Here is a 26,282-nt window from a genome sequence, read left to right on the forward strand (position 1 = left end):
AACCATACACCACATTTACTAACAGCTCTTTATTGCTGTTAAAATCCCTTTATCCCCCATTATAAAATCATGTGATCATATTCAATTAAACAATGTACATTTCCTCCGAGAAAGAGAGAAGACTGCTTGTTTCACAATGAAAGATATCATGGAATTACAAGTTCCCTAAATACTGTCCAAAAAGTGGAGAGTGGCTTAAGAGAAACACTTAGCTTGGTGCTAATGAAACGCTTAAACCATGTGACATTTTGAAGAGACAAACACCGCCCGAGCACTTTATTAGGAACACCTGTACACCTAAACATTCATGCAGTTATCTAATCAGTCAATCGTGTGGTTTCAGTGCAATGCATAGAATATTGCAGCCAGTAGCTTCAAGTAACATTTACATCAAACATCAGAACTGGGAAAAACTGTGGCATGATTACTGGTGCCAGGTGCCAGAGTATTTCTATAACTCCATATCTCCTGTGAGTTTTACAGACAACAATCTGCAGGATCTACTCAGAGTGATTACATAAGGAAGAAACATCCAGGGAACGTCAGTCCTGCAGAAGGAAACATCTTGTTGGGAGAGATCATGGGAGAATATTGAGATCGGTTCAAGCTGCTAAAGGCGACTCAGATAATCACTGTACAATTGTGGTGAGCAGAAAAACATCTCAGAATACGCAACACGTCAAAAGTTGAAGCAGATGGATTAAAACGGTAAAAAAAAAAAACACATGAGGTTCCACTTCTGACAGCCAAGAAGAGAAAGCTGAGACTGCAGTTTGCACAGACTGACCAACACTGTACAGATAAAGACGGGAAAAACCTAGCCTTGGTCTGATGAATCTGGATTTCTGCAGAGACTCACAGATGTTAGGGTCTGAATTTGGCACCAACAGCATGAATCTATGGACCCACCAACCTCCCTTGTGTCAACACTCCAGGCTAATGGAGGTGGTGTAATGCCCCTTTTCCACCGAGGCAGTTTGAGTGCTGGTTCGAAGCCAGAGACTAATTTAGAACCAGTTCTTTCTTTTTCGACCGCCAAAGCACCGGCTCTGAACAAGGAAAAGTGTTTCTTAAGTAGCACCAAAACGTTGCTGGTCTAGACTCAAGAACCGCTTGCGTTAGGGGCTGGGGGCGGGGCTACTGTTAGCGCATTTGATAATGTACCTTAAGTATACTAATGTTTAATACACTTTTACTTTACCGCGATATGATACATTATCAGCACACATGATAGTAGGTAGCTACATGCTAAGGCTAACTATTTTCTGTGTTAATGATAAAATAACATTATGTTCTTTCTCGATTACAACCTCCGTTTATACAGATTACAAGGAGCTGCACGTACACGTTTGGATGTTAATGTAGGTTCACAAAGCCATGAGCATCAACAGTAAAGCAACATCCGCCATTGTTGTTGTGTTTGTGTTTGCCGCTGCGCTGGGTAACGTGACACGTATACAGTGACGTCAGACTGTGATGCTCTCTAGCCGGTGGAAAGGCAAACCGGTTCTTAGAAGGTTCGCCAGTGGAACCAACTTTGAACCAGCACCAGCTCTGAACCAGCACCCGGTTCTTTTTGGTGGAAAAGAGGCAAAAAAGTGAGGGGAATGTTTTCTAGGCCCACTTTAGGTCTATTTGAGTTTTGTTGCTGAACATGCGAATCTCTTCATAGCCACAATTTACTTTCTTCTAACAGCTGCTTCCAGCATGATGAGGCACCACGTCACAAAGCAAAAGTCGTCCCAAACTGGATTCATGAACGTGACAATGAGTTCAGTGGATCCGAATCCACTAGATCAACCTTTGTGATTTGGTAGAACAGGAGATTCACAGCATGAAGGTGCAGCTAAAAAATCTGCAGGAATTATGTGATACAATCATCTCAACATGGACCAAATCTCAAAGAATGTTTCAACATCTTGTGGAATCCAGACCATAGACCTAGATTGGTGATAGGGGATGCGCTACTAATGAATTCATTTGTTTGGGTTTTTCAATAAGAAATGTTTATTTTCAGAGAGCATCAGCTTTATCATAATATAATGTGCTTGAAAGTTTAAATACAGAACTGAAATAGTCTATAATATTCTACATACTATTAAAAACATAAAGAAAAAAAAAGTTCTTTCACACTTCACAGCTAACAGGAGTGTGTCCTTATCTGAATTTAAGAAATGATCTACGATATTCACTGATGCTTGGAGTAACCCGATACTAGACAACACGTAAACTAACATCTGGTAACCTCAAAACACAATCTTAGACAACACTTAAATGAGATGCTGATACAGAAAAACAATCCTTGACATTCTGGTTACATCAGTTTTTTTTTTTTAAACGTATGTGTCTGACATCCATAGTGATGGAGTACTAGTACAGCAACTGTGTGAGACGGTGATATTATGCATCTAGATCTCTAATATGTATCCTTATGCTGTCTCGAATGGTAAATCAACAACATTAGGAGCCTCCTGCGTGAGGATGCTTTTAATCAGCTGGGCCTTCTGGAAGGTCACTCGGTATCCAGATATTAAACACAGAACCCTCTGCTATTTGCCCAAGATAACGTGGGACTAGAAACCGTAGCAGAAAAGCAAACACCTTTGTTTGTATGCGCGCGTGTGTGTGTGTGTGTGTTGATTCTGTAATTCAAGGCAAAAATATCTTGACTGAGTGGCACCAGTGTATGTGAGCAAGAAGAAATCTCATCAGGAGTCCTGTAGAACAGAATAATACTGCACCTGACTGTGGGAGTCTGACCTTCTCCACAATTCCTCACACAGTGTGTGTCAATGTTTGAAAGGCAGCGGCATCGTAAAGGAGATAGACTGGACAAAGAAACAGAAAGAGAGAAAAAGCGAGAGGGATATGAAGGGCAGAGGTTGTTCAGAAGTACATGTCCTGAAAGAGGTTTTGCCCCATCTCGATGTACGCCTCCTTCTCCTGGGTGCTCATCTGCTCCACCAGCTCTGGCCTCTGGCTCACTTCCCTGTAAGAGTACGTTCTTCCTCCTACCATCACAACTGGATCATCTCCCACCTCCTCAAACTCGTCGCCTTCCTCGTCGTCGTCTTCGTCTGGTCTGCCGAGCTTGGTCGGAGGAGCGATGGCTCGGACCGGAGAGTCCTCGTCTGATTCGCTGGTGTCACTCTCTGAGTCACTGGCATTGGCTGCGATGGGGGTCTTGTGAATAGCTCCGCCTATCGGTGCAGGTGCACTCTTCTTTTCGTGGATGAGGAGAGCACGCATCACTTCCTCGTTTTTATCCTGCACGTGGCCACGTCCGGCCGCACTTTCCTGGGTTAGCATGGAGTCCTCGCCAGCTGTGGCACAAAAACAAACATTTAGTGCGATAGAAACAACTCGGTCTCAACAAATCAGTCCAGAAGCGGTAATAGAAAGGTAACGAAATCATCCTTGATAAACTGAATAAAAAAAAAATGAACTCCAGGTATTTTACATTTTTATTAAGCATTTAATCAAGACTGCACTAGGAGCATCCACGACACAAACCGTACGCGTGTACAAATGTACTATCTACCTCAGACTAATTGATATAAACCAGTCTTTATATAAAGTGCGAGTCTGACGGTGACTAAACAGCATCTTCCTCGCTTTTCTGCTCATCGTCTCTCCTTATCTTCTCCCCCCATGCCAATCACAGGGACACTAGACAGTGTGAGCTCATATATGTGGAAGAGGGTGTTTGACATGTACTTCTTCTGTCAAACAGGGATCGTGAAAGCTGCCAGGTTCTTCTTCTGTGAAACCCCCGCTTCCACATATATAAGCTCAAAATGTGTTCAACATTCAAACAAGAGGTTTTTTTTTGTATGGACTACATTGTTGTAACATTATATGCTTTGGGGCTCATTTGGAGTCACTTGTGGTGTGATAAACGCAGCCCTCTCACATGCCTAATAGACTGCCTGGTACATTTACCACTAATGAAGCACAGCGAATTTTACTTAAACATGCTGGCTGCACTTAGCAAAAGATTTTTACATGCGCAGCTGATGTTTAGGGAGGAATTTGGAGCTTCAGTCACTGCCTTCACATTTGTCAATAAAGTGAGACCCATTATAAACCAAAATATCCGCTATTGAGTAGAATAGTGTAGTATCTAAGTAGTGATAGAAGATGCACATAAATAATAGAACTTACAGGTTAACGTTAGCTACAATTATTGTGATTACTGTACTGTATATGACAAACCAACTTAAGGTGCATTTACCGCCACCTACTGGAGTGGAGTGTGGCGCGCATGTTTTGCAACATACCTGTAGTTATACCTACCGGAGGCATGGCGAAGGTTAGCGTACGTACTGTACGTTTTACGTAATGTTCTCTGATTGGTTTATCGCTGCCAGCATACGTAGTGTATTTATTACGTCCATATGTCAGCGGGAAACGGTCCGACAGTCAATCAAGCGGAGCGCCTACCAAAGTCGCACAACATTTTTACAGATTTTTGGAACTCGGTGCACACATAAGGCGCACCGGATTATTAGGCGCACGGCCGATTTTTGAGAAGATTTAAGGCTCTTAGGTGCGCCTTAGAGTGCAGAAAATACTGTAACATGACAGAAAATTCAAGTTCTTTGCTCAGTCAGAGTTAGTGATCACCCTAGTCCACTAGTCCAGGTAAAAATGCACAGAGTCTTGTGTAACATGCTGTGGTAAAGTACACATTGCCTAACGTGATTACACCCTTACATGTCTCTGGTGCAGCTGGTGTGGACTGAAACAGATGTTAAAACGAAAGCATAATTCCCGTGTGTGAGGCGCAATGAAACGATTGGCCTTCAGAGCAGCAAATCAGCCATAACTACTTAAACAGTTTGAGCAGCGTGGGTCCTCTTAGAGATGAGTGGGTAGAAGCTCATCACGATTTCTAATTACACCAGAGTACTCCTGATGCCGAAATCCTGGCCGCAGTCAAAGTCACATCCCGTCCGGGAACCAAGAAAATGTTCTGAACAGTCTAAATGATAACGACCTGTTTAAATGCTGCCATGACAATCTGGGACCTCACCAGTTGGCATGTTGCAGCACCTCTCCTAATCCGCAGATTTGTTTACTTCCCCTACTCGCTCATCAGGAAATGATAAACTGCCAGGCTGGGCTCCTCCAGACCGCTGGCTTGCCACAGTTCATCAGAGTAATTGCGGAGAGTCATATTAAAAATTAAAGTCTCACAAGGAAATGAAAAGGCGTGCGGAAAAAGATATCATGGATAAGTCCAATTGTTAGGAGACAACAAAAGGAGAATCCTTCGCTCAACAGCAATTCATGAAAACATGGGACATGATGTGAGACTTTCTCTCTTATTCTGGTCGTGTCGGAGTCTAGACAGAAGTATCTCCTTGAAAATAGCACGGATTAGCGTTAGACTGAAGTCATGAACTGTGCTGTCACCATGTGGCTTAATTCGCAAGCTGTCAAAACTACAGACAGACAGACAGACACAGAGAGAGAGAGAGAGAGAGAGAGAGAGAGAGAGAGAGAGAGAGAGAGAGAGAAATGGGGACAGACAGAGAGAGAGAGAGAGAGAGAGAGAGAGAGTTAGAAAAAGGGAGAAATGGGGATAGATAGAGAGAGAGAAAGAGATAGAAAGAGGGAGAAATGGGGACAGAGAGAGAGAGAGAGAGAGAGAGAGAGGGAGAGAGGGAGAGAAGGAGAAATGGGGACAGATAGAGAGAGAGAAAGAGATAGAAAGAGGGAGAAATGGGGACAGAGAGAGAGAGAGAGAGAGAGAGGGAGAGAGGGAGAGAAGGAGAAATGGGGACAGATAGAGAGAAAGAGAGGGAAAGGGGGAAAGAGAGAGGGAACGCGAGAGAGAGCACGAGAGAGAGAGACAGAGAGAGCGATAGAGAGAGTGAGAGAGAGAGAGAGAGAGAGAGAGAGAGAGAGAGAGAGAGAAAGAGAGGGGGAGAGAGGGGGGGAGAGAAAGAGAGAGCGAGCACGAGAGACAGAGAGAGACAGACAGAGACAGAGAGAGAGAGGAAGAGAGAGAGACAGAGAGAAGGAGCAAGAGAGACAGAGAGAGACAGACAGAGACAGAGAGAGAGGAAGAGAGAGAGACAGAGAGAAGGAGCAAGAGAGACAGAGAGAGAGAGAGAGAGCTCGTCATCATCTTCTGAGGAAAAGATGACCAAGTAACCGAAAATACATTCCTTTTTGCTTCCAAACAGAAGACAACACATCAGCTGAGCTGAATTGGCTGCAGTGAGACGGGTTTATTACTTTATTCATTTATGCATGTGCTTATACTACATCACCATATCTGAAGTAACAGCTAATCTACGGTCTGTAATCTTCATATATATTTAATATTTAATGATAAATGGATTAAAAACATGCTAATCAAGAACAGCAAACTATAATCCTTGACATATTAAGACATTTAATTAATAGATGTTAATGTAATATTTATAGATGGACAATTAGGTGTCTGTGGTTTCTAAAAGTCTTCGATAAAAGAGTATTTTTTTGAATGAATAAGACTTTAGGGTGGTTACAGCAACGCACTATTCAACTGTTGATCCTAGCGTTCCCTGGATTCTGCCATTCCCTATGGATCTAATCCTACCTCCACACTAGCTGAAAATGTAATTAAATGTATATGCATTAATGATTTATTTAACATTGTTTTGCAGAGGAAAAAAAAACAAAGTGGGTATTTTACTAGAACACACACATGCAAGCTCAACTCAAGTCCACAAGCAGCTCATCTACTAGTCTACAAAATAAGAGGCATGCATGTAGTAGTGTGCTGATGTGATGTGGTGTGGTGAAGTTGTACTGACCAGCCTTCAGGGCATCGTTCTCGTTGTAGGCGCCCTGCACGGTGCTCTGAGTCAGCCACACCGGTCTCTCTTTGGGAGCTTTGGCCTCGGCTGCCCGGTCCTGCTGGCTCTCCTGCTCGTCCATGTTGATCACTACATTCTGCGTGTAAAGACCTTCATATGATGAGCCCTTCGTCCTCCAGACCTCCCGTCCTGCAGCTCCAGCCGCCAACAGACCTGCGGCTGCTGCTGCGCGCTCTCGACTGTGGGGCACGACAAAGGAACATGCTGTGGTTTAAATATTTGCAGAATTTTTCAAACACAATACCAAAGTACATAAAGGATGACATGCGTTGAAACTTTCAGACCAACCCCTCTCCCTAGATCTGTCTGAAAACAACATATTATGTAGTGAAAGTTTAAAAAGTTAATAATCCTGACAGAGAGTCTTGAAACTGAACAAGTGGGAGAAAAATGGGCCTAAACCTCTGTTTCAGAGCAGGGATTTCTGTCGGCTCTGGCTCCAGTAGCTCATGCGACAGGTTGACATCTTCAGTCTCCCGTAGCAACACGTAAATGGGCTCGATCTGCTCGTTGAAGCGGGCAACCAGTGTCCGTGCGTCTTTCTTCGGCACGGCCGACTCGTCCTCCTCCACCTCGGTCTGGCAGAACGTACAGCGGAATGTCCCTGTGACAGAGATCGAAAGACAGAGTTAGAGAGAGCAAGGAATAATGGGTATGTCTCTGAAATGATCATCAATTCGACAGCAATAAAATACAGAATATACCTTCAAAATATAGCACAACTTTAAATCAAATCAATACCCAGCAGCTTCTACAGCACTGAACCGGAGCAGATACATAGCAGGAACACTGAGTTATGATCTTAGGATGTTGTTTGGAGATGTTACTGCTAATCATCACCCTAAGATTCATCCATCATATACACCATATGGCCAAAAAGTGAGCTCCATGGTTTGCCAAGGCTGGTGCAGAAAAACCCCTGGTGTGGAAGTGTCCTGACCTCAACTCCACTGAATACCTTTGAGATTTACTGGAACAATGACGGAACCCCAGACCTTCTCGCCCAACTGAACCCCAGACCCCCCTCACCCTACATCAGTGTCTGATCTCACCAATGCTCTTGTAAATGAATGATCATAAATGTCACGCTCCAACACCAAGTGGAAAGCCTTCCAAGAAGAGTGGAGATTATTATAACGGCAAAAGGTGTATTAAATCTGTAACGTGATATAGTGCAAGCTGATGTGTGCAGAACAATGAGATCATGTAGACGTTCTAAAATTAGACTGTGTAATTCCACTAATGAGCCATAACATTAAAAGCAGTGACATTAAAACCAGATGTTATCATTGTTTCCATGTACGTAGCGGTTACTACCTACCAAAAGTGGTCAAAGAAAGGAGAAAGTAACCAGGCTCAAGACTAGCTCATCCAATCTGATTCCACATAGCCATATCCTTTTTCTGTAGGATAACATGCCCAGTTTGAGGAACATGATAAGGAGTCCTTGGCCTTGGATTTCCCAAATCCCAGTACGATTGAACAACTTTAGGATGTGCTGAATAAACAAGTGTGGTAGATAGAGGACCTGCCTCACAACTTCCAGGACTTCCAGGACGTGCTGTTAGTGTCTAGAGAATGACTTCCACAACCCAAATGTGCGGTTTTCTTTCCTTGTTCCACCTATCGGCTTAATATGTTGTTCGCTATAATGAAACCGGCTAGCTAGTGCGCTGTCTGTGAGGTGTGGAAAAAGCTTTTCGGCACAGTGAGACAATAACAACAAACATCTTCTCCATGCTGCGTGTTTCATAAGGATGTGAATCCAGCTCTGTGCTCGTTTTCTATTAGCCGATGTTTCCAACGTTCGCGTAGATGAGTTCTGTGCAAAGGGAAATCAGAGGAGGTGGATTCTTCCACTAGCGGAAACAAAGCCTTTTAATCACGTAAAGCGCCGTCTTCCGTTCCTGCTTTTCCATTGGGCTGATCTATTTATATCTGAACACGGTCATGCTGATGAAGTCATGTGTGTATTGGCTGAGGCCAAGACACTTATTGCTTTGCCACTGCGCAAGACAGACACATATTTAGGAAGTCAGGCTAAGCACAACCAGGCTGCTGTGATTTTTGCACTGGAGGGGAAATCAGCAGAGGAAATGATTCATTGCAATTTCCATTTTGAAAAGCCCTTTTGGCAAGATGACAAGCGCCACGAAAGCGCTTGTGGAAAAGGAAAAAAAAAAACAATCACCTCCGCCTGGGCCTTTTATTATAGCATGCAACGTAGCATTCTGATGGATGGGACAAGGAAAGAAAACAACTTGATGAGTGAGACAGAGTGAGCAAGAGAGGGAGATAACTGAATACAAACAAGGATTTGTGCCATGGTGATGCCGTCACAACCATCTCCTCCTCAGTAAAGACAGGCACTTGGCACCTCCATTTTCTTCCTCCATTCTCCATTTCTCCATTGTGAAAAAGTAACCAAAAAAAAAAAAAGAGAGAGAGAGAGAGAAATAGATAAACAAAACAATAAGGGAGCAATCCAGAGGCATCATTAATCCAACACCACTGTGACAGCCTGAAGAGCTGCAGGACTGAGTGACAGACAGAAAGAGGAGGAATATTCACATCCTCACAGATGAAGAGATAAGTGGCCAATAAAACTGACGATCCGTGGAGGGCGAGGTAGCCGTAGAAGCGGAGGTGAAGCTTTACGTGTGTGCAAACGCCACTTTTTATTCAGAGCGAGAAGCAAATCAGCACTAAATTACAGCTAAGTGTTAAACACCTGCGCAAATATACCTTCCAGCACTTAGTTAGAAACTAGTTTAATTTCATTTTAATCACCATAAATGGAAGATGAACAAAATATAAGCGGAGGAAAGCCGGGGGATAAACAAAATGAAAAAGAGAGTCTAATTTCCCATTTTAATATGCAAGAGAAATCAGCAATAATGGCAGTGCAATCAGAAACAGACATCATGCACTAGAAACACACACAGAGTCTACTTTACCTAAAAGAACAGAAGAACGGAGCCTATTTGTGAGGCGGGTGTTCATTAAGTTTAGCGCACGCAGTAAAGCGGGTCTTATCTTTTTTGTGTAGATATCTTTGTCTTTATCGTCTATGAATACGTCTAAATTACACGGCTCTGCCTCGTCGTTTCTGTGTGAAAGCAAGACAGAGCTCTGCGCTTTTGTGTGACTGGAAACAAAAGGAGTGCAGAAGTATACAAAAAGTGCTGTGGATGATCTTATAAGACACTGGCAGCTAGTAAGGAAGTGTTTACATGTGTAGAGTTTGCTCTGTCTGAATTAAACCCTGGTGCTTTTGTGGGTTGGTGTGTTTCGCTCCGAGCTTCTGATGAGCCACTGGTTCAAACAAACAAACTGCGGTAAGAAAGCCATTGGATCCCAAATCGACCAAACTGCAGGAAATGAACCAAACATGTTGTGTTCTTTGGATTACAGCCCTCGTTCTTTTTTTGGTTATTTTCCCCCTGCAGATGTGAGATCTGAGCTATGAGACACAAACTGAGGCAAAGCACAGAGCTGATATGCTGCAGATATGTGATATTCTTCAGGGACAAACTAGACAGACAGACAGACACAGGCAGAGTCAGACAGTCAGGCACAGGCAGAGTCAGACAGGCAGGCACAGGCAGAGTCAGACAGGCAGGCACAGGCAGAGTCAGACAGGCAGGCACAGGCAGAGTCAGACAGGCAGGCACAGGCAGAGTCAGACAGGCAGGCACAGGCAGAGTCAGACAGGCAGAGTCAGACAGGCAGGCACAGGCAGAGTCAGACAGGCACGCAGAGTCAGACAGGCAGGAAGAGTCAGACAGGCAGGCACAGGCAGAGACAGACAGTCAGGCACAGGCAGAGACAGACAGTCAGGCAGAGTCAGACAGTCAGGCAGAGGCAGAGTCAGACAGTCAGGCAGAGGCAGAGTCAGACAGTCAGGCAGAGTCAGACAGTCAGGCAGAGTCAGACAGTCAGGCAGAGGCAGAGTCAGACAGACAGTCAGGCACAGGCAGAGTCAGACAGTCAGTCAGGCACAGGCAGAGTCAGACAGTCAGTCAGGCACAGGCAGAGTCAGACAGTCAGTCAGGCACAGGCAGAGTCAGACAGTCAGTCAGGCACAGGCAGAGTCAGACAGTCAGTCAGGCACAGGCAGAGTCAGACAGTCAGTCAGGCACAGGCAGAGTCAGACAGTCAGTCAGGCACAGGCAGAGTCAGACAGTCAGTCAGGCACAGGCAGAGACAGACAGTCAGGCACAGGCAGAGACAGACAGTCAGACAGACAGATAGTCAGACAGACAGATAGTCACAGACAGGCACAGACAGGCAGACAGATAGACAGGCACAGACAGGCAGGAACGCAGACAGACAGACAGACAGACAGCCAGTTTAAACTAGTTATTTCTATGATTATATAGTGGTATAATTAGCACCTCTATGCTAAAAGATGATCTCTGAATTTCTTCATGTACTTTTAATTTTTCTATCACTGTATTTTAATGATGTAGTGTAAAAATTAAATCAAACCAAATATCAAGTATATTGAAAAGTATCCTTCTCAATCAGATTTGGATTCAGCCAACATATCTTGTTTTTAAGCGGCCTTACTTCTGAACTAAAGATGCTAAATGTGTGCGTTTCTGCTGCAGTGACTAGATAAGAGACAGTGTACGATGAGTATGAGGTAGAAAGGGTCTCTAGTCTGACACTAGAAAGGGTGGTTTTTTGGCAGGAAAAAACAAAACAGTGGTGTGTGGGAGAGGGAATGGGTAAGATGTATTGGAATTGTATTGGGTAAGATGTTTATTATCAAAGCAAAACCTCTTTCAACGACTCTTTTTATGTCTGAACAAACAACAAAGAAATCAGCCTGCAATCATGTAATCAAATCAACATTCACACTTGTAGGTGTTCCTTACATTACGTCTGGGTCTAAAACGATGGCTATGGAAAGTAACGTTCACGTCTTGGTTTTAATGAAAGCACCGATGCTTGAGATTCTCCATGAAAACCACAGGCATCATCTTCCACAATCTATGTACACAATCAGTTAAAGGTCACATCAGTTAATCGTTCAAACGGCTCACACTTGCTTGTTAAAATGAACAGGCACACTTAATGTTCACGAGATGACGCTCTGAAACGTCTCGGATGTTCAGTGCCGTGTCACCTTAGGGTTACGAGTCAGACTCTCTAACCATTAGGCCAATACTGACCCTTATGTTTATACACCAACAAATCTGTAAAGCGCGTGTGCAGCCGGTGATAATTAAGGAATAAACGAGTTCTGGGTTGAACTGGTGGCAGCAGGCAGTACCGTCAGCACTCGGGTTCTACTTGTAACTTTATCTGCATTATGACTGTGTGAGTTGCAAGAAAAATAGAAAAGAACTCACTTTACAGCGGCAGAGGGAAAATAGGAATAGGTATGAATTTGGATTTGTGGCAAAACAGTGACTATAATGAATAAAAAGTGCAATTTTAGTGTATGCTTGTCTGCTCATAGTTTCTTCCAGATTGGTCGGGTTCCTTATGCACAAGCTTCGATAACTTTATTTTTTACACATTTACAAATTTATCTGCACTTGTTCCTTTGCAAATGTCTCTACTTTTTGCACTTTTGGTAGATGCTAAGCAGGGTTTCATTGTATGTACTTATACTTCTATCTATGTCCTGATAATTCTTTGAATAAGCCTAGATTTAATGACAAGCCATATTAGTTTATCGTTATTCTATTATTTATCTGTGGATGATTAACACAATTTTTTGCTCCACAGTCTTGAGCCTTATGCCCCCTCCCCTCCCCCTCCTAATGAATGCTGTTTCATGTGTAAGTAAAGACATGGTGTTTAGAATTATTTATCCTTTTTTATTGGTCTACAAAGCAACAATTTCAAAAAGGAACCCCACAATTACTGCAGAGTGAAACATCCCATCTCGTAATGTCCAGTGATCAGACATGCCTGGGCAGGAAGAAATCCTCTCTCTCAAGCTCCTTTTAAGGCTACAGTTTTTAACACTACAGTTGAGTCTGAAACAGAGCACTTGTAGGAGCTGGTGTGGGTTCGGCTGAACTGTGTCGCCTTTCCCGTGAACACAACATGTACTCGGGAATCGCTTGTGATGTAAGTAAAGTAACCTGCGTATGTGTTTTTAGTAGGGCTGTCAACCTTAAAGCGCTAACTCATGCGATTATAATTTTACACAAATACTGCGAAATAAATGTTTATCACTCTTAGCATCTACGATGGCGCAAGCACCGGTAACTCTGGTAGGTGGAGTTAAGTTTGATGGCACTCTGGATTAACACAAAGTTGTGTGCATGCACTGTACTGAAGAACTGGCGTAGATGAAATATACTTTCAAAGCAAAACACATAAGATCTACTAGCAAACCGACGAGTAGTGTGCAACAACCCACACTTGTGTATGGCGTGTATGTAGACAAGCGTCAGCCAGGCTTACTAATTCTTTTAACAATTCCCTCTACATTGGTGGTCTGCACACAGCAGAAGTCATGACAAGCTGGTGACTACTGCACAGAAATGTCTAGCTACTCCTGCATTAACTGTGCCATGTGAGAGACTATTTTCACTTGCAGGACACACGATGCACAAGGAGAGGGTTGCTCTGGCACCTGGAAATGTTAAAGTCGTATGCCTTAGCAGCTGGTTAAATGCCGACAAGAAAAATAAGCTGTGTTCTGGAAATCGAAATTGAATAGAATCTGCTCTGATGGTTGGCTTACCTGGATATAGCAAATGAGCAAAATTTTGTCAACAATAAACACGCTAAACAAAATAAAGAGTGTATGTTTACTTTCATTCTAAGTGGGAGATTAATCACAGTTAATCACACACAAAAAAAGTGTGATTATTCACGATTAAAAAATGTAATCTATTGACAGCTTTAATCTTTATTCAACGACATCATCATCAGTGTCCACAACACAAAATCGTGGCGAGCGAACTTTGCCTTACAGCACATAATAGAGCCAAAACATTTCTAGAAATAAATATGGCGAGAAAACACGTCAGTATTGTGTTCTCTGTGTGGGTTCGTGATGAGGTAAGATGAATGAAAATGCACAAAAGGTTCAACACAATCAAGGCGAGTCTGAAACCGGACCGATGCTGCTGGAGCACTGGGACCAGTCCCACAGCAAAGACACCCAGTGGTTATTGCATGTGTATTCACCGGCGTTCGGTACATTTGAACCCTAAGGACCTCATTTGCTATTGCAAGAATGATTTTGGTTCCCACATGCATTTCTGTTCGTTTTTTTTTTAGCCATTATCTTTATCATTATCATTGTCAGTTCATCGAACGGCGAGCTTCTGTATTCTGCCGTCACTCTGGATAAAAGCAGCTGTCGACTGAATAAGAGCGAATGCAACCTTAAAGACAACCTTACTTACAAACTTCTATTCAAGATGGCAGCTGAACGACACCATGAAATAAATAGATACAGCCGTGATGAGAGTTACACAGTGCTGATGCAGATCAGTTGCTGAAAGAGAAATGGTGATGGTGATGATGGTAATGTAAAGTAACAAGAGCTCTCGCCAGTGTAAGGAAGGCTCTGTGCGGGCAGCTTCGTAAAGGCTCATGACGTGAGGCAGCACGTACACATGTGTGTTGGAGACGGCCGGCGGGGTGGGGTTGCTCTTCATCCACCCGTCTGCTTGCCCGTCCCACTGTGTATCCTAGCAACAGCTCGCCTCTCCTGCCTGTTGTTTGCCTGTTCCTTCTCTTCTTCAACGCTTGCTCCTTCCTCTCTCTACACATCCTGTCTCTTGTCCTTCTCCAGTTTTCTGACATGGGCAGTGGTGTAGATCTGGAGACTCCAGGACTCATTCTATTGCTGTGAACCTTTGTGTAATGTCGAGTAAAAGTAACTCCATGCCAATAATTTATGCCACGTGGAGTGAGTGAGTGAGAACTTGTGCCTAAGGACTGAGCAATAGAATAAAAACATAATGGATATTGGGATTAATAAGATCTTATGTAAGGCTTGTCTGATTTTAAGCGTAATGTTCTCCTCATGCTTTGGTTTCCTATCAGTATTATTTCCTCCCCAGTCCACAGACATTCATCGTTCGCTGGAGCTGAGTGTGTGTGTGTGTGTGTGTTTCCCACCTTGTGCCCCGAGTCCACTGAGATTCTCTGTATATGATAAGCACTACAGGAAATAGATATCCTTCAGAGACGTTTAATTCTAATGACATCATTATATCCGGGGCCGGGTCGCCCCGGATAAGCGGTAGAAAATGGATGGGTGGATGGATGGACATCGTTATATATTAATAACAGACCATTTGGTACAGTATAGGAGTTCCATATTTACAGCGTAAAGAGAAAAGTAAAACGAGTGGATCACCTTTTCATTCTCCAATAAAATGACACGTGTGCTGATCGAAATATGGACGTGGAACGATTCATTTTGTAGATGTTTTGAATGTCTGATATTTCTGTGATCTCATACGATGAACTCATGCAGATCTATCAGTCACTATGTTAGATATGTCCCCACTTTCTGAAAACATAAATCAGTTAGATGTTATCTAGACTGCAACATGTATTATACAGGACTTAAGGTGGTACTATGGTAGATCTGACACTCCGGACACGCTCATGCTAACACCCAGCGTGCCGGAGACGAAAGGGAATGAGACATTCTTCCTGCAGAGCGCCGCTTCAGGAAATCTGCAACTCCAATCTAAAGTCAGTGCACGTCTCACACTCCAGAGCAGACCAAAGTTGTGTGTGTGGATGTGTGTGTGACTTTGCTTAGCAGATAAATCAGACGCTACAGCAGACAGAAACTACAGAGTACAAGTGCTGATATGAGAGAGAGCAAAGCTGGCACAAAGCTTCAAAGGACAAAAGCTCAGAAGAACACGCAGTAGTCTGTACACTCCGAAACAACTCGCCGTGCCACCTTCCAGGACACGGCGCACTTTGAGGGTGCACGATGATATGAAGAGGACTCGGAGATAAACAGACTTCACATCACTACAGCGCTGCCGGGTCGCTTTCACACTGCTGCAACAGGAAATCTTTATTCTTAGACTTTAACATGGTAGATCTGGTAGATTTGAGAGTTTGTAGGCAGTGGAATGTTGTGTAATGAGCTCATTTTGCAGTATTTTTTAATACTTAAAAAGGGAAGGAAGGAAGGAAGGAAGGAAGGAAGGGAAAGAAGGAAGGAAGGAAGGAAGGAAGGAAGGAAGGAAGGAAGGAAGGAAGGAAGGAAGGAAGGAAGGAAGGAAGGAAGGAAGGAAGGAAGGAAGGAAGGAAGGAAGGAAAGCTGCTCCCACAAGCACAAACACACTGCAGCTGAAAATAAACTGCTGCTTTGTGCAGTGACAGGAGCAACAGAGTGAGACTCAGAGCAGATCCCAGCAGCAACAGAGTGAGACTCAGAGCAGATCCCAGCAACAACAGAGTGAGACTCAGAGCAGATCCCAGCAACAACAGAGTGAGACTCAGAGCAGATCCCAGCAACAACAGAGTGAGACTCAGAGCAGATCCCAGCAACAACAGAGTGAGACTCAGAGCAGATCCCAGCAACAACAGAGTGAGACTCAGAGCAGATCCCAGCAGCAACAGAGTGAGACTCAGAGCAGATCCCAGCAGCAACAGAGTGAGACTCAGAGCAGATCCCAGCAACAACAGAGTGAGACTCAGAGCAGATCCCAGCAACAACAGAGTGAGACTCAGAGCAGATCCCAGCAGCAACAGAGTGAGACTCAGAGCCGATCCCAGCAGCAACAGAGTGAGACTCAGAGCCGATCCCAGCAGCAACAGAGTGAGACTCAGAGCAGATCCCAGCAACAACAGAGTGAGACTCAGAGCAGATCCCAGCGGCAACAGAGTGAGACTCAGAGCAGATCCCAGCGACAACAGAGTGAGACTCAGAGCAGATCCCAGCGACAACAGAGTGAGACTCAGAGCAGATCCCAGTGACAACAGAGTGAGACTCAGTGATCCCAGCGACAACAGAGTGAGACTCAGAGCAGATCCCAGCAACAACAGAGTGAGACTCAGAGCAGATCCCAGCAACAACAGAGTGAGACTCAGAGCAGATCCCAGCAACAACAGAGTGAGACTCAGAGCAGATCCCAGCAACAACAGAGTGAGACTCAGAGCAGATCCCAGCAACAACAGAGTGAGACTCAGTGATCCCAGCAACAACAGAGTGAGACTCTTCATTTCTCTGTAAGAGCTGAACCCACCTGGAGCATGCGCTTCTCACTCATTTTACACAAAGATGGGGGATAAACAGAAAGAAAGAAAGAAAGAAAGAAAGTCTCCCTTCATCTCAAACCGTCTCTGTACACACATCAAGTGTATCCACATGGTCTGAATGCAATTTTCTCACAACTCAGTGCTGCCATCTAGTGTTCACGTCCCACACTGAGCGTTCAGTACTTTTATCTCAGCCACAGAATCAAATAAACCTACAGGTTGTGTATAATGTACACTGATCCTGATATGATAAACACAGCTCTCATTTACTGATTACTGACCGATTTAAAAAGCCGGACACATCAACAAAAGGTTGCTGTTGCACGTGTCGTCAGAAATCGCAGCTCTGATTGAAAACTAAGGTCACTTTGTGGCTGGGAGTCGTCGTATGTGTGAATGTAGCACTACAGTGGGCACAGGTTCACCTAAACTGACGCCTGTTCTTGTGCTCTTCACACAGTTCTCCACCTCAGCGTGTTGTATATCCTGAGATGATGTTCTGCTCACCATGGATTTAAAGAGTGGATATCTTTGTTACTGAAACCATCCGGTCAGATTACACCAGCTTGTCCATTCTTCTCCTTGCTCTCCTTTAAGCACGATGTGCTCCGGCAGTTAAACTCTACATACTGTTTTCTATCTGAGATCACAGATTGGTCCTATTCCAAATCCATTCAGAATTTCAGAAAGAAATTTTCAAATCTATTTTCTTTCAAATCTATAATAATTGCTGAAAGTGTAAGCACAGGATTCTTCCTTTAACCCCGTAGCAGTGAAGATTTGTAATGACTGGTTTGTAATGACTTTCTATGAGAGCTGTATTCATGTTCCACAAACGTGAAAGGTAGAGGGGTTTGGTTGTGTGTGTTGTGATGTCACACAGCGTGCCATGGCCAAAGACGGGAAAAAAAAAACTTGGGGTCATTTTACTATCTGCAATCTTCTCCGAACATCCTGACGTTTGGTTGGTTTGATTTTGTGATAATTACTGTGGTCCTGGAGGGACTCCGATTCTGATGTTTTGGGGAAGTGGTGGCTCAAGTGGATAAAAGTGGCTCTGAGTTGTTGATCGGAATCTGCCCCTGATTTTACGCGTTTTTCTGCTGAGTGTGTGTACAGTTGTTCCTAATAAAGTTGTCATTAAATGTAAGCTGTGCATCTTTGTATGCCGTACAGTGAAAAGAAAACAACTGGATAAATAAAAGTGACTAGGAGAAAAAATAAAAAGATGTTCTACCAGAATCTTTCAGGATATTTCAAATGACCTGATTGAGCAAGCTAGCATTAAGTGTCAGTATGTCATGTGTACTTTGGGCTGAACATCCATCATCGCTTCTCAATGCTATTTAATTCAAGACCCGAAGACGAAGACAAAGAAGAAGAAGAAGAAGAAACAGAAACTGATATGTGAGGGATCTGCAAACAGATGTACAGAATGTTAAATTGCCAAATATTAAATAAACAATAAGTAAATAAATGACACGAGTAACTCACGGCTGCTTGCTTTAAAAATTGTCGGTGATGCATTATTCATGAATCAACATTTCTTCAGTTTATCATCAATTTATTAGCTGCCATCAGCAGAAGAGCATAAACACTGCCACGACTAATTCATTATCCAGCTGTTAATATCGCTGCTTCCTTTTAACTTTGAGAGGACATGCTGTGCTCTTGGCACTTTAGTTTTATATTTAATAGCAGCTTCATTATTGGTTAGTAAATCAGTGACTGAAAGCACAGAGGTCATTCACGAACATACGTGAGGAGAACAGAGCTCGCGCACACAAACAGACGTATGCAGTATGTGTAATTTTCAGAAAGACTTCTTCCGAGACTACTCGTGTTCTGGGGTGTGTGCACTTTTACACCAAAACGTTCATCACACAATCAACTTTAAGTCACACAACTGACATGTATTACTGCACTGTCTGAATAATTCTGTAACGGAACTAAAAGTACCATCAAGAACCATCAAGTGAGTGAGTGACAGAGTGAGTGTGACAGAGTGAGTGAGTGAGTGAGTGACAGAGTGAGTGAGTGACAGAGTGAGTGAGTGAGACAGTGAGTGAGTGACTGAGTGAGTGAGTGAGTGAGCGACTGAGTAAAGGAGTGAGTAAAGGAGTGAGTGACTGAGCGACTGACCGAGTGAAAGACCTACCGAGTGAGTGAGTGAATAGTCCATAATAATAAAAAACAGCAGTAAAGCTCATCAGTGTGTTTGCAGTGGCACTAAAGGCTTCAGGTGGAAGCCCCTTATACAGGCAACCATACAAGGACTGATAAATAACACTATTTGGCAAATGAACAATGTAAATAGAGCACTGCTGTGAGAAAGCTGTCTTAATTTGAAAACTGGAACCTGATTGACCATCATGTGTTTATTCAATAGCCCTTCCTTGTCACCTAACTCAGATTTTTGAAGGAGGGTGAAACTCTTCCCACAAAACATTTTACTCCTTAAAAATCACCAGGTTTAAAAGTGACACGATTAGATAAATCCTGTAACTAAGGATTTAGTAGTCCTAGCGTATCTCCCGCCCCCTCTCACCTGTCATTGGGTCAAATAGCTGGTTGGCCTCCAGGTCAGTGAAAGTGCTGCAACAGTTGGGACAGTGAAACGACGCTCTGTTGGTGGAATCGCGTTCGTCTGTCTCAATGCGTCTCCGCATGTGGTCCAGCTTGTACTTGACCACGTTTACCAGCAGCCTGTAATTGATGAAGTAGTAATTGTGGCGCGTGGTCTTGCCATCTGGCGCCGTCTCCACACGCATCCGGCACTTGACGAACTTATCGGCTTTCAGAGTGTTAAGCACGGACCGCAGCTGCTTGCGGTCAAACTTGAGCAGCTCCAGCATGTCCTCCTCACGCACACAGGCATTGCGGATCAACACGTCCAGGGCCAGAGCGTGCTCTAGGCCATAAAAACCACGCACCACCTGCTTGGCCAAGCGCTTCAGCGCCGCCGGGACTTCAGTCAGCACCTCCGGCTCAGTCATCACACACAGATAGAGGCTGCAGGGAAGAGAAAGCAGAGATGAGATGGAAATGGATTCTTAGAGCTGATTAGTGTAAGTACACAGAAAAATCTGTTGTGAAGCCATACTAGCTGAGCAAACAGAAGAGTTAACTTTGATCAACACGTACATCTATACTTTTAATATGTTTAATTCCTCCAGATGCAGGGGCCATGAGCTCAGCTAAAGATTGTGATGCACCCTGGATAAAAAATGTTGGTGTGGAATAATAATGTGTACATGTGTAGACACTCGTCTCCTTCTGTTACCATATATGTTTCATCTGTGTGAGGTAACGCATGCATGCAGACCTTACCGTGCCCAAATAACACTGAAAGAAGTGTAGAAGTCGTCGTACAGCTCTGGAGTCTGAGAAACAGCAGCCTAATGTGTAGGTAATAAAGAAAGATAGATCACTAAGCAAAAGAGAAAGGAAGAGAGAGAGAGAGAGAGAGAGAGAGAGAGACAGACAGACAGACAGACAGTCATGGTAAAGAAGAGAGAGGGGGAAAAAGAGGGTGTAGATAAATAAACAGAAAATGCAGACAAAAAGGAAAATCGACATCACGTGATGTTTAATTAAGAGCGTTAAGTAAAATGAATCGTGCCCAAGGTTGTCCAATTGATTACAAAATTTTATAACAGAACTTTTAAAGAATTGCCAGATAAGCCTTGTGCTTCAAAGGTAGGTAGGTAGATGGGTGGATGAGTGATTGAGTGTGAGTGTAGCCAAGTGAGTGACCGAGTCAGTATGTGTGAGCGAGGGACTGACTGAGCGAGCGACTGAGCAAGTGACCGAGTGAGTGTGTGTGCGAATTACTGAGTGAGTGAGTGACTAATTGACTGAGTGACTTACTGACTGAGTGACTAAGTGACTGACTGACTAAGTGACTGACTGACTAAGTGAATGAGTGACTGAGTGAGTGACTGAGTGAGCGACTGAGTGAGCGACTGAGTGACTAAGTGACTGACTGACTGAGTGAATAAGTGAATGAGTGACTGAGTGAGTGAGTGAGCGACTGACTGAGTGCCTGACTGAATGAGTGACAGAGTGAGCGACTGACTGAGTGACTAACTGTGTGAGTGAGTGACTGAATGAGTGAGTGACTTGAGTGAATGAGTGACAGAGTGAGGGACTGACTGACTGACTAACTGTGTGAGTGAGTGACTGATTAACTGAGTGAGTGGCTGAGTGACTTACTGAGTGAGTGAGTGATACTGAGTGAGTGAGTGTGACTGACTGACTGAGCAACTGACTGAGTGACTAAGTGAATGAGTGACTGAGTGAGGGACTGGCTGACTGACTGACTGAGTGCCTGAATGAATGAGTGAGCGACTGAGTGAGCGACTGACTGACTGAGTGAGCGACTGAGTGACTGACTGAGTGAGCGACTGACTGACTGAAGTGACTGAGGAACTGAGTGAGTGGCTGAGTGACTTACTGAGTGAGTGAGTGATACTGAGTGAGTGTCTTAGTGACTGACTGAGTGACTTACTGAGTGACTGAGTGATACTGAGTGAGTGACTTAGTGAGTGACTGACTGAGTGAGTGATACTGAGTGAGTGATACCGAGTGAGTGATTTAGTGACTGACTGAGTGATTTACTGAGTGAGTGAGTGATACTGAGTGAGTGACTTAGTGACTGACTGACTGAGTGAGTGATACTGAGTGAGTGAGTGATACTGAGTGAGTGATACTGAGTGTGTGATACTGAGTGACTTACTGAGTGAGTGAGTGATACTGAGCGAGTGATTTAGTGACTGACTGACTGAGTGAGTGAGTGATACTGAGTGAGTGAGTGATACTGAGTGAGTGATTTAGTGACTGACTGAGTGACTGATGCTGAGTGAGTGATTTAGTGACTGACTGACTTACTGAGTGAGTGAGTGATACTGAGTGAGTGATTTAGTGACTGACTAAGTGACTTACTGAGTGAGTGCCCTAGTGACTGACTGACTGAGTGAGTGAGTGAGTGAGTGAGTGACTGACTGAGTGAGTGATACTAAGTGACTTACTGAGTGAGTGACTGAGTGACTTACTGAGCGAGTGATTTAGTGACTGACTGACTGAGTGATACTGAGTGGGTGATTTAGTGACTGACTGACTGAGTGAGTGACTGATACTGAGTGAGTGATTTAGTGACTGACTGACTGAGTGAGTGAGTGATACTGAGTGAGTGATTTAGTGACTGACTGACTGAGTGAGTGAGTGATACTGAGTGAGTGATTTAGTGACTGACTGAGTGAGTGATACTGAGTGAGTGATTTAGTGACTGACTGAGTGAGTGATACTGAGTGAGTGATTTAGTGACTGACTGAGTGAGTGATACTGAGTGAGTGATTTAGTGACTGACTGACTTACTGAGTGAGTGAGTGACTGAGTGAGTGATACTGAGTGAGTGATACTGAGTGAGTGATACTGAGTGAGTGATACTGAGTGAGTGATACTGAGTGAGTGATACTGAGTGAGTGATACTGAGTGAGTGATACTGAGTGAGTGATACTGAGTGAGTGATACTGAGTGAGTGACTGATACTGAGTGAGTGATTTAGTGACTGACTTACTGAGTGAGTGAGTGATACTGAGTGAGTGATTTAGTGACTGACTGAGTGAGTGATACTGAGTGAGTGATTTAGTGACTGACTGAGTGAGTGATACTGAGTGAGTGATTTAGTGACTGACTGACTTACTGAGTGAGTGAGTGATACTGAGTGAGTGATTTAGTGACTGACTGACTTACTGAGTGAGTGACTGATACTGAGTGAGTGATTTAGTGACTGACTGAGTGACTGATACTGAGTGAGTGATTTAGTGACTGACTGAGTGACTGATACTGAGTGAGTGATTTAGTGACTGACTGACTTACTGAGTGAGTGAGTGATACTGAGTGAGTGATTTAGTGACTGACTAAGTGACTTACTGAGTGAGTGCCCTAGTGACTGACTGACTGAGTGAGTGATACTGAGTGAGTGAGTGACACTGAGTGAGTGACACTGAGTGAGTGACAGACTGAGTGAGTGACAGACTGAGTGAGTGACAGACTGAGTGAGTGACAGACTGAGTGAGTGACAGACTGAGTGAGTGACTGACTGACTGAGTGACTGACTGACTGAGTGACTGACTGACTGAGTGACTGACTGACTGAGTGACTGACTGAGTGAGTGATACTGAGTGAGTGATACTGAGTGAGTGAGTGAGTGACTGAGTGAGTGATACTGAGTGAGTGAGTGACTGAGTGAGTGATACTGAGTGAGTGACTTAGTGAGTGACTTAGTGAGTGACTGAGTGAGTGAGTGAGTGAGTGATACTGAGTGAGTGACTGAGTGAGTGACTGACTGAGTGAGTGATACTGAGTGAGTGAGTGAGTGATACTGAGTGAGTGAGTGAGTGACTGAGTGATACTGAGTGAGTGACTTAGTGACTGACTGAGTGAGTGAGTGAGTGAGTGAGTGATACTGAGTGAGTGACTGAGTGAGTGACACTGAGTGAGTGACACTGAGTGAGTGACACTGAGTGAGTGACACTGAGTGAGTGATACTGAGTGAGTGATACTGAGTGAGTGATACTGAGTGACTGACTGAGTGAGTGACTGAGTGAGTGACTGAGTGAGTGACTGAGTGAGTGACTGACTGAGTGACTGACTGAGTGACTGACTGAGTGAGTGATACTGAGTGAGTGAGTGAGTGAGTGAGTGAGTGACTGAGTGAGTGATACTGAGTGAGTGAGTGACTGAGTGAGTGATACTGAGTGAGTGACTTAGTGACTGACTGAGTGAGTGAGTGATACTGAGTGAGTGATACTGAGTGAGTGAGTGAGTGACTGAGTGAGTGACTGAGTGAGTGACTGAGTGAGTGATACTGAGTGAGTGACTGAGTGAGTGACTTAGTGACTGACTGAGTGAGTGAGTGAGTGACTGAGTGAGTGATACTGAGTGAGTGACTTAGTGACTGACTGAGTGAGTGACTGAGTGAGTGACTTAGTGACTGACTGAGTGAGTGAGTGATACTGAGTGAGTGACTGAGTGAGTGACTTAGTGACTGACTGAGTGAGTGAGTGATACTGAGTGAGTGACTGAGTGAGTGAGTGATACTGAGTGAGTGACTGAGTGAGTGAGTGATACTGAGTGAGTGACTGAGTGAGTGAGTGATACTGAGTGAGTGACTGAGTGAGTGAGTGATACTGAGTGAGTGACTGAGTGAGTGAGTGATACTGAGTGAGTGACTGAGTGAGTGAGTGATACTGAGTGAGTGACTGAGTGAGTGAGTGAGTGACTGAGTGAGTGATACTGAGTGAGTGAGTGAGTGATACTGAGTGAGTGAGTGAGTGATACTGAGTGAGTGACTTAGTGAGTGACTTAGTGAGTGACTGAGTGAGTGAGTGAGTGAGTGATACTGAGTGAGTGACTGAGTGAGTGACTGACTGAGTGAGTGATACTGAGTGAGTGAGTGAGTGATACTGAGTGAGTGAGTGAGTGACTGAGTGATACTGAGTGAGTGACTTAGTGACTGACTGAGTGAGTGAGTGAGTGAGTGAGTGATACTGAGTGAGTGACTGAGTGAGTGACACTGAGTGAGTGACACTGAGTGAGTGACACTGAGTGAGTGACACTGAGTGAGTGATACTGAGTGAGTGATACTGAGTGAGTGATACTGAGTGACTGACTGAGTGAGTGACTGAGTGAGTGACTGAGTGAGTGACTGAGTGAGTGACTGACTGAGTGACTGACTGAGTGAGTGATACTGAGTGAGTGAGTGAGTGAGTGAGTGAGTGACTGAGTGAGTGATACTGAGTGAGTGAGTGACTGAGTGAGTGATACTGAGTGAGTGACTTAGTGACTGACTGAGTGAGTGAGTGATACTGAGTGAGTGATACTGAGTGAGTGAGTGAGTGACTGAGTGAGTGACTGAGTGAGTGATACTGAGTGAGTGACTGAGTGAGTGACTGAGTGAGTGACTTAGTGACTGACTGAGTGAGTGAGTGAGTGACTGAGTGAGTGATACTGAGTGAGTGACTTAGTGACTGACTGAGTGAGTGACTGAGTGAGTGACTTAGTGACTGACTGAGTGAGTGAGTGATACTGAGTGAGTGACTGAGTGAGTGACTTAGTGACTGACTGAGTGAGTGAGTGATACTGAGTGAGTGACTGAGTGAGTGAGTGATACTGAGTGAGTGACTGAGTGAGTGAGTGATACTGAGTGAGTGACTGAGTGAGTGAGTGATACTGAGTGAGTGACTGAGTGAGTGAGTGATACTGAGTGAGTGACTGAGTGAGTGAGTGATACTGAGTGAGTGACTGAGTGAGTGAGTGATACTGAGTGAGTGACTGAGTGAGTGAGTGAGTGACTGAGTGAGTGATACTGAGTGAGTGAGTGAGTGAGTGACTGAGTGAGTGATACTGAGTGACTGACTGAGTGAGTGACTGAGTGAGTGACTGAGTGAGTGACTGAGTGAGTGACTGACTGAGTGAGTGACTGAGTGACTGAATGGTAGGTGTAGGTAAAAGAGGAAGATAGATCAACCGACGAAAGAGACAGACAGACAGAAATAGTCACGTTAAAGAAGAGAAAGGGTGAGAAAGAGGGTGTAGATAAATAAACAGAAAATGCAGACAAAAAGGGAAATCGACATCACGTGATGTTTAATTAAGAGCGTTAAAGTAACCCGAAGGTGACGCATTATAACAGAATTACAAAGTTCTATAAGGGAACTTTTAAAGGTGAAATCTGTTCTACACCGCTTGTTACAGCGAGCCGGGAGCGATGTTTATTATTATATTATTATAATAATTATTGTTATATTAACTCCCTCACCTTCCTCACACACCTGCAGACAGAACTAGCAGTGTACAGGACACTTTAGCTTAAAGTGTACAACTATTCATTATTAAAATTAGTTACAAAAAGAACAACATACAGAGTTGTAACCTGTTTCAGGTGAAGACGCCTCGGTCTGTGGGATCACTTCCGGCTAACTCAGTATCCTAGCATAGACACAACGGAAATGACGCAGCGGATGTTGTTTCACAGGAGAAGTTAAAAGAATAGACGATACATTATTAATACTTGCATTTAAATATTCATTTTAAAAGACATAAATGTGTTCACGTATATTAGAATAGACTGTTTTGATAATAGAATACATTTAAATGCATTTAAAATAACAACGGTTTGTTTATTTTTAT

The 26,282-nt window shown here is 43.9% G+C and overlaps 1 protein-coding gene across 3 annotated transcripts; it reads right to left on the minus strand.

Annotated features, from left to right (window-relative positions):
• Nucleotides 1-1,983: 1,983 nt before the first annotated feature.
• gtf2e1 (general transcription factor IIE, polypeptide 1, alpha) lies at nt 1,984-26,106 on the minus strand. Of its 3 annotated transcripts, none has more exons than XM_027143654.2 (6): nt 26,015-26,106; nt 20,418-20,485; nt 19,636-20,099; nt 7,275-7,476; nt 6,810-7,051; nt 1,984-3,323 (listed from the first exon to the last, which is right to left on the minus strand). In XM_027143654.2, the coding sequence occupies exons 3-6, from the start codon at nt 20,081-20,083 to the stop codon at nt 2,887-2,889; spliced, it is 1,329 nt and encodes a 442-aa protein (XP_026999455.1). In that variant the 5' UTR covers nt 20,084-20,099; nt 20,418-20,485; nt 26,015-26,106; the 3' UTR covers nt 1,984-2,886. The 3 variants fall into 3 exon arrangements, with proteins under 3 accessions (XP_026999455.1, XP_026999456.1, XP_026999457.1); XM_027143655.2 differs by having other exon boundaries at nt 20,418-20,517; nt 26,015-26,063; XM_027143656.2 differs by having other exon boundaries at nt 25,912-26,021.
• Between the last annotated feature and the right edge of the window lie 176 nt (nt 26,107-26,282).

Source organism: Tachysurus fulvidraco, chromosome 6 (genome assembly GCF_022655615.1).
Source record: "Tachysurus fulvidraco isolate hzauxx_2018 chromosome 6, HZAU_PFXX_2.0, whole genome shotgun sequence".
Classification (NCBI taxonomy): Eukaryota; Metazoa; Chordata; class Actinopteri; order Siluriformes; family Bagridae; genus Tachysurus; species Tachysurus fulvidraco.